General features: G+C 36.9%; 1 protein-coding gene across 1 annotated transcript; it reads left to right on the top strand.

Annotated features, from left to right (window-relative positions):
- The first annotated feature begins 1,171 nt into the window (after positions 1-1,171).
- LOC127424359 (fizzy-related protein homolog) lies at positions 1,172-12,865 on the top strand. The gene is made up of 14 exons (XM_051669449.1): positions 1,172-1,364; positions 2,138-2,258; positions 2,456-2,587; positions 2,673-2,736; positions 5,813-5,943; positions 6,043-6,122; positions 6,215-6,398; positions 7,373-7,438; positions 7,523-7,625; positions 7,875-8,059; positions 8,659-8,892; positions 11,348-11,452; positions 11,550-11,642; positions 12,351-12,865. The coding sequence occupies exons 2-14, from the start codon at positions 2,190-2,192 to the stop codon at positions 12,390-12,392; spliced, it is 1,488 nt and encodes a 495-aa protein (XP_051525409.1). The 5' UTR covers positions 1,172-1,364; positions 2,138-2,189; the 3' UTR covers positions 12,393-12,865.
- Positions 12,866-13,387: the final 522 nt, after the last annotated feature.

Here is a 13,387-nt window from a genome sequence, read left to right as displayed (position 1 = left end):
TGAAATACATTTTAACATAACATCTATTTCTTTGCAATTAATAGTTTTAGTTAAAGGAGCATTATGTAACATGGACATCAAGCGTTTAAAATGGGTACTGCAGTCCAAATTCAAAATATTGGAGAGACCCTCCCCAGACTCGAAGCTCACGCGGGTTGCCAGGTTGCAACAGGAACGAGCAAATTGACAGAGACGAGCTTTATACTGTAAGCTGATCAGCTAATGTATACGTTTGCAATGTTTTTATTGTTTGCAAATTATAAACCAGCTCATGTGTTTTTTTATAACTCTGTCAATGTTAGCTAGATGTCTTGGTGGCTTCCATGGCTGCAGCGTGCTGTGTTTGCCCTCTAACTTGTTTCAAATCTGGCAACCCGGGGTGTCGAAATACTATTGGGAAATGGGCAGTGGGCGGGATCACACAGGCCAAAACACAAACAGAAATTCCGGCCCGGAACAGACATTTCAAAGTAGAATATACTGGCTGTAGCGTTGTTTTCAGAGAAGCCAGTATTTCAACTTAGCATGTTTCTTAAATCTCTGATAAAATATTATGATGATTTTATACAATAATTTGATAAGATGATTTTAATATACATTTTTAATTTACTTGTACTTTAGGACAATCACAAAATAAATGTGTGATAGTCGAAGACGATAAGTTTAGTAGTAATAGATATCTTTTATTTTAGGGTTTATTCTAATCTAGTACTTTGATTTACCCCACCTCTCTCTCTCTCTTGCTCTCTTTCTCTCTCTCTCTCTCTCTCTATTTATTTTTTCGTTCTCATTCAAGAAGATTTTACACCTGCACGCTATAATGATACTTTTTATAAAATAAACAAAATTTATGCACAGACTCCCCAAAATGAAATGCATGCGTTTCTAATCAAATACATAATCATAGACGTGTTTCTTCGTACAGAAGGTATTAAATTAATTATGGCTCTAAAACATGGCAACGTGTCTATTTTTTATTGCAAAATAATAATCAGAGCACGCATTTATAAGAAGGCAATAGAAACATGGACAGTATAATAAAAGAGTAAAAGGGAAAAACCACAAAACGTTATATGTTTAGTCAGAGACTGTTTAAAAAGACTTTGGTTTAGTTGATAGGTCATGGCAACGTGACTTTTTGTTTTGTTTCAAATGTCGTGACGTCATCACTTAACTACGTCCCATGATTCGTTGCGGTGCCAGCGATAACAACAGCCTCGGCTTGCTAATGATATCGGGACGGCATATCTTATATCCATTTTCAAATATTTCCGCATAAGTTTTTTAGGATCTCGACTTGAAGGCTTTGTTTCGGCATATGTTGAGCTGATCAGAGTATAAAGTCACCGAATAACGCGATCAAGGTAGGTCCGATGCCTTGTGAGATCAAATTAGCCTAACTAGCTACTCAGTGATCTATTGTCAGTCAGCACAGATACAATAAACTGATTATTTTGATGTGTGCTTTATTACAGCTTATACTGTTGTATTATATTTGTCCGCATTTATATGGTTATTGTTTTATATGACGAAGAGATACAGAAAGACAGATCATTCTGCATTTAATCACACTGCTGTTTATCTTGGCAAATGATTGTAGACACTCAGCAGTCAGGCTCGAGAGTTCAAGACCTTTAAATGGAGTTAAATTTAATGTGTGCTGTTTTGTGTGTGTGTGTGTGTGTGTGTGTGTGTGTGTGTGTGTGCTGTCTTTTAGTAAAGAAGCATTTGCCGCCTTTAAACTGCACGGGTCAAATTTGCACCCTTTGATTTGTTGTCATTGTTTGCTTTTGATGACCAAGCGAATGCATTTCAAGACTATATGCCTTTGAATTAACTGTGAATTGCAGCCGAACTAGTCAAATTCGCGTCACTATATGACAGTTGTTTGGGAGCTGGTCAATTGGAGCAGCTGCTGTTTGACACCTGTTTATGGGGTATTGAACAGATGGCATTTGCTGACGAGTCTCTGAACAGCTTTCTGCCTCGTTAAACAGCAAACAAATGAATGCAACTTGTAGTGTAGTCTTGCAGCTCTGGTCGTTCCTTATGGTTACACTAGTGACCTTATAAAAATGAGTTTGTCTCATTTCATTTGTTAAACTTTGCTTTTATGTAATTTTTTTAATGCATGTAGTTAGACATTGTGCCCCTGGATCTCCACACTCTCAGACTTCTGAATCACATCCATGGATCAGGACTATGAGCGCCGGTTACTGCGGCAAATCAATGTCCAGAATGACAACACCAGCCCTATGGTAAGTTTGTCATCTTCCCAAATGTTTCAGCCGTAAACGAAACACAATATAGCATGCCAGTGGTGAATAATACTATATTTTGTATTAAAATCCTTTTCGTAATAATTAGTTTTATACAATTTTAAATGTATCCTCTTCCCATTATTAATTTTATGTTATTCCTTGTTTTATTCTACTGTCGGGATTGCCACATAAAGAAAGCGAAAGATGTGATCTGTCACCTGACCCCCACCCCTGAGTCACCCCTGTCATCACCAAGCAAGCATGGTGACAGATTCATACCGTCTCGAGCTGGAGCTAACTGGAGCATCAACTTCCACAGAATCAATGTGGGTGAAATATTTTAAATGTATTTTGGTGTGAATACAAATAAATTCAATTCTGTTTAGTATGAATTTTTTTCCAATATTACAGGAAAATGAAAAGTCCCCAAGCCAGAATAAAAAACCCAAAGATGCAACATCAGATACTGGCAAAGGTGAGTGTCGGGATGAGCTCTGTCCATAATTGTATTGTGTACCGCTTTAACTACATCCATTAATAAACTGGGGGAAACTCCAAAGAGTGTGAGACACAGAGGTATGCTTTTTATTTTTGTTAATCATGCTGCTTAAAGAGAAATTCCGGGTTCAGTTTGTGGCATAATGTTGATTACCACATAATTTAATTACTTGACTTGTCCCTCCTTTTCTTTAAAAAATACAGTAATTTGGGTAACAGTAAGGTGCTGATAATGGAAGTGAATGGGGCCAATGTGTAAACATTAAAATACCCACTATTTCAAAAGTATAGCCACAAGATTTAAACAGTATGTGAGGTAAAATGATTGTAGTGTGATAAAACCACTTACTAACCTTTTCTCTGTAAAGTTCAATCCAATTATACAATTTAGTTGCCATGACAACGTAATGCCGTAAACCCTGTAATCCTGCAAAAACAACAATTTAAACAACCTTAAAGCTCAAATAATACACAAGTTTTAACAGAAGAATTAATGTAAGTGTTTTTATAAAAATTATAAGTGTCACATTTCTGCCTTAAAACCCTCCAAAAATTGGCTCCATTCACTTCCATTGTAAGTGCATCACTGTAACCTCCATTTTTGCATTTTTTTTTTTAAAGAAAAGGAGAGATGACATTTATTGGTTAGATTAAGTTACTTTATAGACACCCTGTAGCAGCGGTACAAACAAACTGATTAATTTCAGATTATTTTACTCTGAATAGGGGCACCCGGCAGGGTTGTCCACTTTCCCCATTATTGTTCTGTCTTGCCCTGGAACCATTAGCAGCCACGATAAGAAAGGAGGATGATTTTCCAGGGGTGATTGCCCGAGGTGTGGCGCATAGGCTTTTGCTTTATGCAGATGATATTTTATTATTTGTCTCCGACCCTTCTAGATCTATGCCTTGCCTCCACAGAATTATTAATTCCTTTTCCAAATTCTCAGGATATAAAGTCAATTGGTCTAAATCCGAAGCTTTGGCTTTGACAGCATACTGTCCAGTAACGGCCTTCTAGCCAGGCGCCTTCCAGTGGCCCAAACAGGGCATTAAATATTTGAGTATTTTATTTCCACCAAATTTGTCTGACTTAGAGTTAATTTTGACCCTCTAATAAAAAGATTTTTGAGCAATGTGGACAGGTGGGCTTCACTACATTTATCGATGATTGGGAAGGTCAATGTAATTAAAATGAATTGTATTCCAAAATTCAACTACCTGCTACAGTCACTCCCTATAGATGTCCCTCTCTCTTATTTTAAGCACTTTGAAAGTATAGTGAAGTCCTTCATTTGGAATGGTAAGTGTCCCAGATTGCACTTCAACAAATTACATAGTCCGATTGACAAAGGTGAACTAGACCTACCCAAGATTTTTTTTATTATTATGCTTTCGGTCTCAGACATTTGGCTCATTGGTCGCTCCCACCTGAAAGGGCACCTCCCTGGTTTTGTACTGAACAAGAAGTTCTTGCCCCTATTTCGCCATTGCGGGGCCTGTCTATCAAACTAACCGGTGAAGATAAGTTACACCCTGTCATCTCGCATTTGAACTCGGTATGGACAAAAGTGTCCAGATTGTTTAATTCGGACATTTATTTGAATGCTGCTTCGAGCATATGGTTGAACCCAAAATTGTTGATAGTGTTTCTTGATGCTTATCAAGTGTTGATAAGTCCCCCTTCTGCTGGTCATAGTGGATTGTCAGGGGGGTTGCTGCACTCGGTGATCTATATGAGAATGGAGTGTTGAGATCCTTTGATAATTTGACTCAACATTTTGGGATTCCCAAATCTCAGTTTTTTAGGTATTTACAGTTGCACCATCTGCTCTGTACTATTTTTGGGAGTAGCGTACACCCCCCTAAAGCGGCAGATACATTGGGAGAGGTGCTTGCTGCTTTTGGTAAAGGACATGAGGCATCAGTGTATTACACTTTGCTAATTCAGAGTTTGGGGGATGGAGCTTTAACCTCTATTAAGAGATTATGGGAGAAAGATTTTAATTTGGTGTTGGAGGATGGGGTGTGGGCTGGGATTTTAAAAAACATCAAGTCTGCATCTAGAGATACAAGGGTGTGCCTTATGCAATTTAAGATTTTGCATCGATTTTATTGGACCCCTTCTAGAATGTATAGGCTTGGTCTTAAAGACACACCCACCTGCTGGAGATGCCAATCGGAAGATGGGGACACATCCCATGTTTTTTGGGGATGTGTTAGGATACAAGAGTTTTGGTTAAAAGTACAGAGGTCCTGCATGTGGGTGATAAATACGTGGAGAGTTGGGTCCTGACAGGCGTGATGATTGGCAGGCGGTTAATTCTCAGGGCATGGAAGTTGTCTGATGCGCCCTCGTTTCGTGAGTGGTGCGTTGAGCTGGGTAGGGTGGCGGCGTTTGAGGAGATGGTGTACAGAAGGCTGGATAACATGGATATTTTCATTAGAAAGTGGGGCGGTTATCTGGCCTTTTTGGAGGGTTCTCGTGGAGGGGAAGTGGAGAGGGATTAGATTATTATTATTATTATTTATTTATTTATTTTTCTTCTATGTCTAAATATTTCCTGTTTTATTGTCTATTTGTGTGTCTTTGTCAGTTGACTTCTGATCACTAGAATGCTTGTTTGTGTTGGGTGGGGTGGAGGGATTATTGTTTGGGGAAGAAAAAAAAAGTTTTGATTTCATGTGGTTTGAGGTTGTATTTTCTATTCTGTCTGTGTGATTTGCTGCATGAATCAATAAAAACTTGTTAATTGAAAAAGAATAGGACAGATAAAATGCACAATCACTCACGATTTTCTTTCCTTAAATTCTGCTTGCTTCATTTTCAAATCCACCAATGGCGATTTTAATGAGTTTGCTAATACAGTCTTGAATCGGTTTAAGAACCTGCAAAGACCATTTATAGGTGCTATAACACTTTCTTTGTAGACAGTTGAAAGTACTTCTTACTTGGTGGATTGCATATCCATATCCAGTCTATGATGCTGTAATACTTTTAAGTCGTACTGCAAAACAGCGTCAGTTTTCTGTTTTATCGTGTTGACTTATAGCGGATGGCTTGGCTTATTCTGCACTGCTGAAAAACGAGTTGCTTGGAGCTGGGATTGAGAAGGTTTTGGATCCTCAAACAGAAGATAGGAGACTACAGCCCTCCACACCAGAGAGGAGGAGCCTCTTTAGTGTGAGTGTCTTTTATTCTCTGATCTCTTCATAATATGCACTTGGAGTATGTAGATCTGTGTTTTTAACGGCAACTTTGGGCTTGTGTTTCTGTGCTCAGTATTCTCTCAGTGCCAAGAGATCCACGCCTGATGATAACAGTGTTTCTCCATACTCCCTTTCCCCTGTTAGCAGCAAAAGGTATGTTAAATATCATCTCTTGCAAAATACCTTATAATAGATCAAAAATCAGAATATATTGTTTTAATTGCATGCATGGTTTTGGTTAACAGTCAAAAGTTGCTGCGGTCGCCTAGGAAACCCACACGCAAAATTTCCAAGATTCCATTTAAGGTGCTAGATGCACCCGAGCTACAAGATGACTTCTACCTCAACTTAGTGGACTGGTCCTCCTTAAACGTTCTCAGTGTAGGGCTGGGGACTTGCGTTTACCTTTGGAGTGCCTGCACCAGTCAAGTAAGTATGGTTTTGATATATGTCTGTTAAAGTACTGTATATCTAATTATAGGATAATTCTAGTGAACACTTGGACTTATCCTACATTTATACCATAAGAAAGAGTATGTTGTCATATCCAAGCCTCCAAGTAATCAAAGGTTGTTAAAGGCATAGAAAGTTCCACAATTGCAAAATAGGAGCAAACGTACTCCAGCCTAAAGAAACTTAAAGGAATAGTTCACCCAAAAATGAAAATTCTCTCATCATTTACTCACCCTCTTGCTATCCTAGATGTGTATGACTTTTTCTACTGCAGAACACAAATTAAGATTTTTAGAAGAATATTTCTGCTCTGTTGGTCCATTCAATGCAAGTAAATGGGTGCCAAAATGTTGATGCTCAAAAAAACACAGAGGCATCATAAAAGTAATCCACACAACTTCAGTGGTTAAATCCATCTTCAGAAGTGATATGGTAGGTGTGGGTGAGAAACAGATCAATATTTAAGTCCATTTTTTGCTAGAAAGCCTTCTCCCTTCCCAGTAGGGGGTGATATGCATGAAGAATCTGAATCACCAAAAACACAAGAAGAAGAATGTGAAAGTGAACGTTAAAGTGGAGATTGACTGAGCAGGTAGGATAATTTATAGTAAAAATGGACTTAAATGTTGATCTGTTTCTCACCCACACCTGTCATATCGCTTCTTAAGACATTGATTTAACCACTGGAGTCACATGGATTACTTTTATGCTGACTTATGTGATTTTTTGGAGCTTCAAAATTTTGGCATCCATTCACTGGCAATGTATGGACCAAAAGAGCAGAGAAATTCTTCTAAAAATCTTCATTTGTGTTCTGCTGAAGAAAGAATGTACATTTACATGAATATACATCTGGGATGGCATAAGGGTGAGTAAATGATGAGAGAATTTTAATTTTTGGGTGAATTATTCCTATAAGTTTATTAAATGTCTCTTTGCTTTGTCTGCAGGTAACACGACTATGTGATTTATCAGTAGAGGGAGATTCAGTCACATCAGTGGGGTGGTCTGAGAGAGTGAGTAAAACCAGAATTACTTGCCATACTCGGGTGCTTTAGTATAGGTTTGGCTATCTAAAAGTAGTTCTCACTCTGTTATAGGGTAATCTTGTTGCTGTGGGTACACACAAAGGCTTTGTACAAATTTGGGACGCTACCGCTGGCAAAAAATTGTTCGCTTTGGAGGGACACACAGCGAGAGTCGGTAAGAATTATTATTATTTTTTAATTTATTTTTTATAAATCCAGGTGTCATTTACTGGAATGTTCTTTGTTTTCCTTTGGCACTCCTCACATCTTGTCATGAATATAAGTGATGCCACACACTCTAAAGCTTCTTGTTGGCCTGATTTATCGTTTAGGACTGTTTTTAATCATTCCAGTAACACCTCCTGTCTTTTGTAATACATGTTCAAATTAAGCCAGTTATGAAAACTCAGAAATGTGCCCTCAGGTGCATTGGCCTGGAATGCAGATCAGCTGTCATCAGGCAGCCGTGACCGAATGATCCTTCAGAGAGACATAAGGACACCACCTCTGCAGTCAGAGCGCAGGCTGCTGGGCCATAGACAAGAGGTCTGTGGACTCAAGTGGAGCACTGACCATCAGCTGCTGGCCTCTGGAGGAAATGACAACAAGGTGATTGCTTGTTCTGAGAGAATGCTTATACCCCAAAATGAAAATTATCTCATCATTTGCTCACCCTCATGTCATCCCGTATGTGAATGATTTTGTCTTCTGCTGAACACAAACAAAATATTTTCAAAGAACATTTCAGCTCTGTAAGTTCTTACAATGCAAGTGAATGGGTGCCAGAAATTTGAAGCTCCAAAAATCACATAAAGGCAGCATAAAACTGATTTAAGTACTTTTATTACTATAAATCTCCACTTTCACATTCTGAATGTGAAGATTGATATATTGAAATATTGGGATTGTTTCCAGTTTAAATCAAGCATGTTCCATTGTGGGATACATCATTCCATGCAGTAAGCTCTTTTACATTCTGCGTATTTTATCAGATGTAGTAGGTGTTTTGGGTATTTTGTGCAAAAGAAAATTTGCATACTCTGCACAGTAAAAGTAGTATGCTGTTCCAAACATAGCCACAAACACGTGACATTTCCTGATCATGCCCTCCCCATCATTTCCTGTCATCTGTCTGCTGTACTCTGAAAATGGTAATGCAAAAAAATAATGTGATAATTGCACTAAAAGCATTCTGATTATCCCTGCAGCTGTTAGTTTGGAACCATTCCAGCGTGTTACCGATGCAGCAGTACACAGAGCACCTGGCTGCAGTGAAGGCCATCGCCTGGTCTCCTCACCAGCATGGGCTGCTGGCCTCCGGAGGGGGGACGGCAGACCGCTGCATCCGCTTCTGGAACACTCTCACAGCACAGCCACTGCAGTGTATCGACACAGGGTCACAGGTCTGCAATCTGGCCTGGTCCAAACACACCAATGAATTGGTATGTATATTCTTATAAATTGACCAGTGTACTTCTCATTGTTGATGTTTTTGATTGCTAAATATCAGGGACAAAAAACGGTTCAAGGAACAAAAACCAAAAATGAACAAAATTTTTAGCAGAACGTAACCGAAAAGCAGAACAAAGTCATTTTCTATTGTTCCGGAGTGAAAACATTATTTTTAAATGCTGGAAACCAGTTATAACCAGTTAATTTTGTTCCGATAATTGTTTTCATGAAACTAAAGGCCAAAGCGTTTATCACAGTATATTTTTGGAACTACACCACTTCATGTTGCCCGAAAAAATTAAAAATGTGCTTTGAACCTGAAGGAAACTGCTGCATCACACATTTCTTTCCCTAATTGTCTGTTGTGGATGTCGCATTCTCTGAATGATGACCTTTTAACAACCATGTATAAATACTTCATACAATATACAGTACATACATGGCTAATCCAGATACAAGGAAAATATTATTAGAGGTAAAAAGTACTTTCCTCAGTTGTTTTAAGTTTAATTAGTCTTCACTGAATTATTGTTAGATATGATGCATTAATGCATATCTTTAAAATTTAACTTAACTGTTAATACTGTATGCTTGTTACCATTTCTATTGTGATAAATCTCAAATTTGTTTATTTATTTTGAGGCAAGTGGCTTATTTTGAGCTTGTTTTTCCAGACAAGATTGTTTGCTTCTCTTGTGAGATCTGGCAATGCTGCAATTGGTATTTCACCTACCTCTTAGCGCAGAGTAATGTAATTTTAAAAAGAACATTATTAACCGTTCTTTTATTTTGTTCTAACCGGTAACCATTTGGAAAGGAGGCTGTGGAACTTTTGAACCACAACGAAAAATATTTTTTGCTCAAAACGAAGCGAAATGAAAACCATTTTGGTTTTAGTCCCTGGTAAATATAATGGTTGGTTTGATCTATCAGCTCAATTATATAAAAGTAGACCAGGGCTTGTATCCACAAATATTTTTATTTGACAAAAAGAGTATTGGATTAAAATGACTCCACCTTTATGTAATTTTTTGCTTGAAAGTTTTCTCCCTGCCCAGTAGGGGGGGAGCATAAAAGTAATCCATACGACTCCAGTGGTTAAATCTCTATAAATCTATATCATATAAGCATTATGATAGGTGTGGATGAGAGACAGATCACTTTCACATTCTTGTGGTTTTGGTGATTCACATTATTCATTCATACCACCCCATACTGGACAGGGAGAAGAATTTAAAGCAAAAAAATTACTTAAATATGTAATATTTTTCTCACCCACACCTATCATATTACTTCTGAAAATATGGGTTAAAACACTGGAGTCATATGGATTACTTTTGAGATTTCTTCATGTACTTTTTGGAGCGTCAAAAGTTTTGCACCCATTCACTTGAATTGTGAGGACCTACAGAGCTGAAATTATTATTCTAAAAATAATAGTGTGCTCTGCAGAAGAAAGAAAGCCAAACAAATCTGGGATGGCTTGAGGTTGAGTAAATGATGATTGAATTTTCATTTTTGGTTGAACTATCCTTTTAAAACGGCCAAAGTGATTGGTAGACAGGGAACTGCTATATGTCAGCAAATTCATTAAAGGAATATTCCGGTTTCAATACAAGTTAAGATCAAATGACAGTATTTGTGGCATAATGTTGATTACCACATAAATCTGTTTTGACTCGTCCCTCCTTTTCTTTAAAACAAAAAAAAAAAAGCAAAAATCGAGGTGACAGTGAGGCACTCCCATTGTAAGTGCCTCACTGTCACCTCGATTTTTGCTTTTTTTTTTTTTGGCCCCGATTCACAATGGAAGTGAATGGGGGCCAATTTTTGTACCTTAAAATACACCTTAAACCCTCCAATATGGAGGGTTTAAGGTGTATTTTAAGGTACAAAAATTGGCCCCCATTCACTTCCATTGTAAGTGCCTCACTGTAATCCAGATTTTTGCTTTATTTAAAGAAAATGAGGCAAGTCAAAACAAATTTGTGTTGTAATTAATATTATGCCACAATTGCTGTCGATTGAGCTTAACTTGTATTGAACCCGAAATATTCCTTTAAACAGACATTGGGAAGTAAGTCCATATAATGCATGGATTGATAACATTTATGCTATGAACCTTCTGTGATTCACTTTAGAAATTTAGAAGTTCTCAGGATGACTTCTAACGTGTTGTGGGTTTAGGAGCTACTTTTAGTTTTATTATACTTCATGAATTACTTTTAGACTAAAATTAGGAGTGACATGCCCATCATTTTTAAGAGTTAGGAGCTATTTCTAGCCTTAAGGTTTATTTGTGAATCGTATACAGGCCCAGGAGTATTTTAAATTCTGCAAATTAGTTTGTATTTTTATTTTGGCTTGTTTAAATGATTGTATTCTACTCTATAATGCTTGATTGTAAAACTCTTTCTTGTAAAATCCAATGTTTTTCTTCTCCAGGTGAGCACACATGGTTACTCTCAGAATCAGATCCTTGTGTGGAAATACCCCTCGCTCACTCAAGTAGCCAAATTAACCGGCCACTCTTACAGGGTGCTCTACCTGGTGAGTAACTCTTCCCTATGGTATTTTATTTTAATTTTGTATTGACACACTTTAAATACTTGAGACTGTTTACTGATACGATCCTTCTATCTTTAAGGCGATGTCTCCAGATGGGGAGGCGATAGTGACAGGGGCAGGTGATGAAACTCTGCGCTTTTGGAATGTATTTAGTAAAACAAGATCAACAAAGGTAAATTCACCCAATATCCCCATTTTTTTTATTACGTGGTATCTGCGGGTCCTTAAGCCCTAAAAAAAAGTATTATTTAACTTTTTAATATTTAAGACCATAAAAAGTCTTAAATATCTTTGCGGAGGTCTTAAATTTGGGGGCTTGAAAAGAGACGCTTAAAACAGCAGCCGAGCTGTTAGAGCTTTACGGGATGCGCTGAGATGGATTATAAGGTGCAGTCATCAAATACCAAACAATGGGGAAATGTTAGTTTAACAAGTGGCTCTTGTTAAATGAGTTCTAAACATTAGTATAAAGTAAACATTAGTTAATCAAATTAGTGTTAATTTCTAAATATACATATAGACAGTAAAAGTCCTATGTTAACATTAGGCAATGCATCCAGAATTAATTCATAAGACATTTAGAGTTAATATTAATATATAAGAAAACACAAATGCACAATATAATAAACATTTCCTGAGACATCCAAGGAGCCTCAGTGGTTTTGTATTGACCTGCTAATTAATTATTTAATGTGTTTTAAAACCATTTGTTTCATTGCGAAAGCATGGTTTTAAATAGTCTTAAATTTCATTCCTTTGAACCTGCAGATACCCTGTAATAAGTAAAAAGGTTATGCCTTGATGACAGAGAAGAAAAGTTTTCCATTGCATTCATGTCTTTAACATGTTATTTTATTTTTCTTTATTTTTTGTCTTTCAGGAATCTGTGTCAGTTTTAAACCTGTTCACCAGAATACGATAATTGGGCTACTAAAAAATATTTCATCTTTATATCATATTCATGTCACTGTTCGCATGCAGTAGACTGGTCAAAAAAGACAGAGCGCCACTAAAAAAAAAATCTACTGCCATCACATACACAAAACTTTGGACATTTTTGATTTTCCTCTGCGTTGACATTTAATTTTAAGTTCAGATGTTATGTTTACTTTTATGTGTACAGTTCGAGTCATGATTTTATGTGTATTTGTTTTTGGTTACAAAAGAGTGTCTATTATGAACATATGTTATCCAAGCCTTAAGCCAGAAACAATGCCATTGAATCAGGGTGTAAAGAAGAAGAAAAAAACAGCCATTGTGAAACAGCTGCCTCTGAAATAATTTGTGAGTGGGTTTTTGATTGAGGGTGAAAACATTTCCATAAAAGAAATTTCTGTTTTTAACTTGAGTTGCATACGATTGATATTAAGTATTATAAAACACCCTGAAAGATGAGTACATGCTTTTTTTGTTGTTTGTTGTGAAGAATGAATGTGAATTAATGAAAATTGGTTGAATGTTTTTTTTTTTTTTTTACCAGAAGTGTTTCAGTATAAATTTGACAGATTGCTACATCCATAATCCAATAAATACACTTTAGTAAACCTCAGGTTAGGTAACAAAAAATGTAAAAAAAAATAAATAAAAAAAAAGCCACAACACTGGAGGAAATTCAAATGATCCTCTCTTCTAGAGACCAACAGGTAAGTTTGAGAAATCCAGTATGGCAAGCCGACTTAGCTTTTAATGTTCCCAGCATTCTCAACATGAACGATTTGATAAATTGCAACAAAAAGCTATTTTTTCTTTTAGGTTGGACTCAGCATTTGACATAATTGCATTTTTAATTGTAATATTTCAATTAGAGGGCTCTACAATATATTTTCTTCCACTACGAATTCCAATTAGAGAGCTCTCTATTCGCATTTTTACTTATAAGAATGCAATTGCGGAGCTCTACAATTCAATTACAGAGCT

Source organism: Myxocyprinus asiaticus, chromosome 33 (genome assembly GCF_019703515.2).
Source record: "Myxocyprinus asiaticus isolate MX2 ecotype Aquarium Trade chromosome 33, UBuf_Myxa_2, whole genome shotgun sequence".
In the NCBI taxonomy this organism is placed as follows: Eukaryota; Metazoa; Chordata; class Actinopteri; order Cypriniformes; family Catostomidae; genus Myxocyprinus; species Myxocyprinus asiaticus.
The sequence above is the reverse complement of the archived record's forward strand: the minus strand, read 5'-3'. Positions and strand labels throughout refer to the sequence as shown.

Coding starts and splice junctions, on each gene's coding strand:
- LOC127424359 (XM_051669449.1), top strand. CDS start 2,190: ATGGATCAGGACTATGAGCGCCGGTTACTGCGGCAAATCAATGTCCAG. Junction 2,588..2,672: donor TCAACTTCCACAGAATCAAT/GTGGGTGAAATA, acceptor CCAATATTACAG/GAAAATGAAAAGTCCCCAAG. Junction 7,439..7,522: donor CAGTGGGGTGGTCTGAGAGA/GTGAGTAAAACC, acceptor ACTCTGTTATAG/GGTAATCTTGTTGCTGTGGG.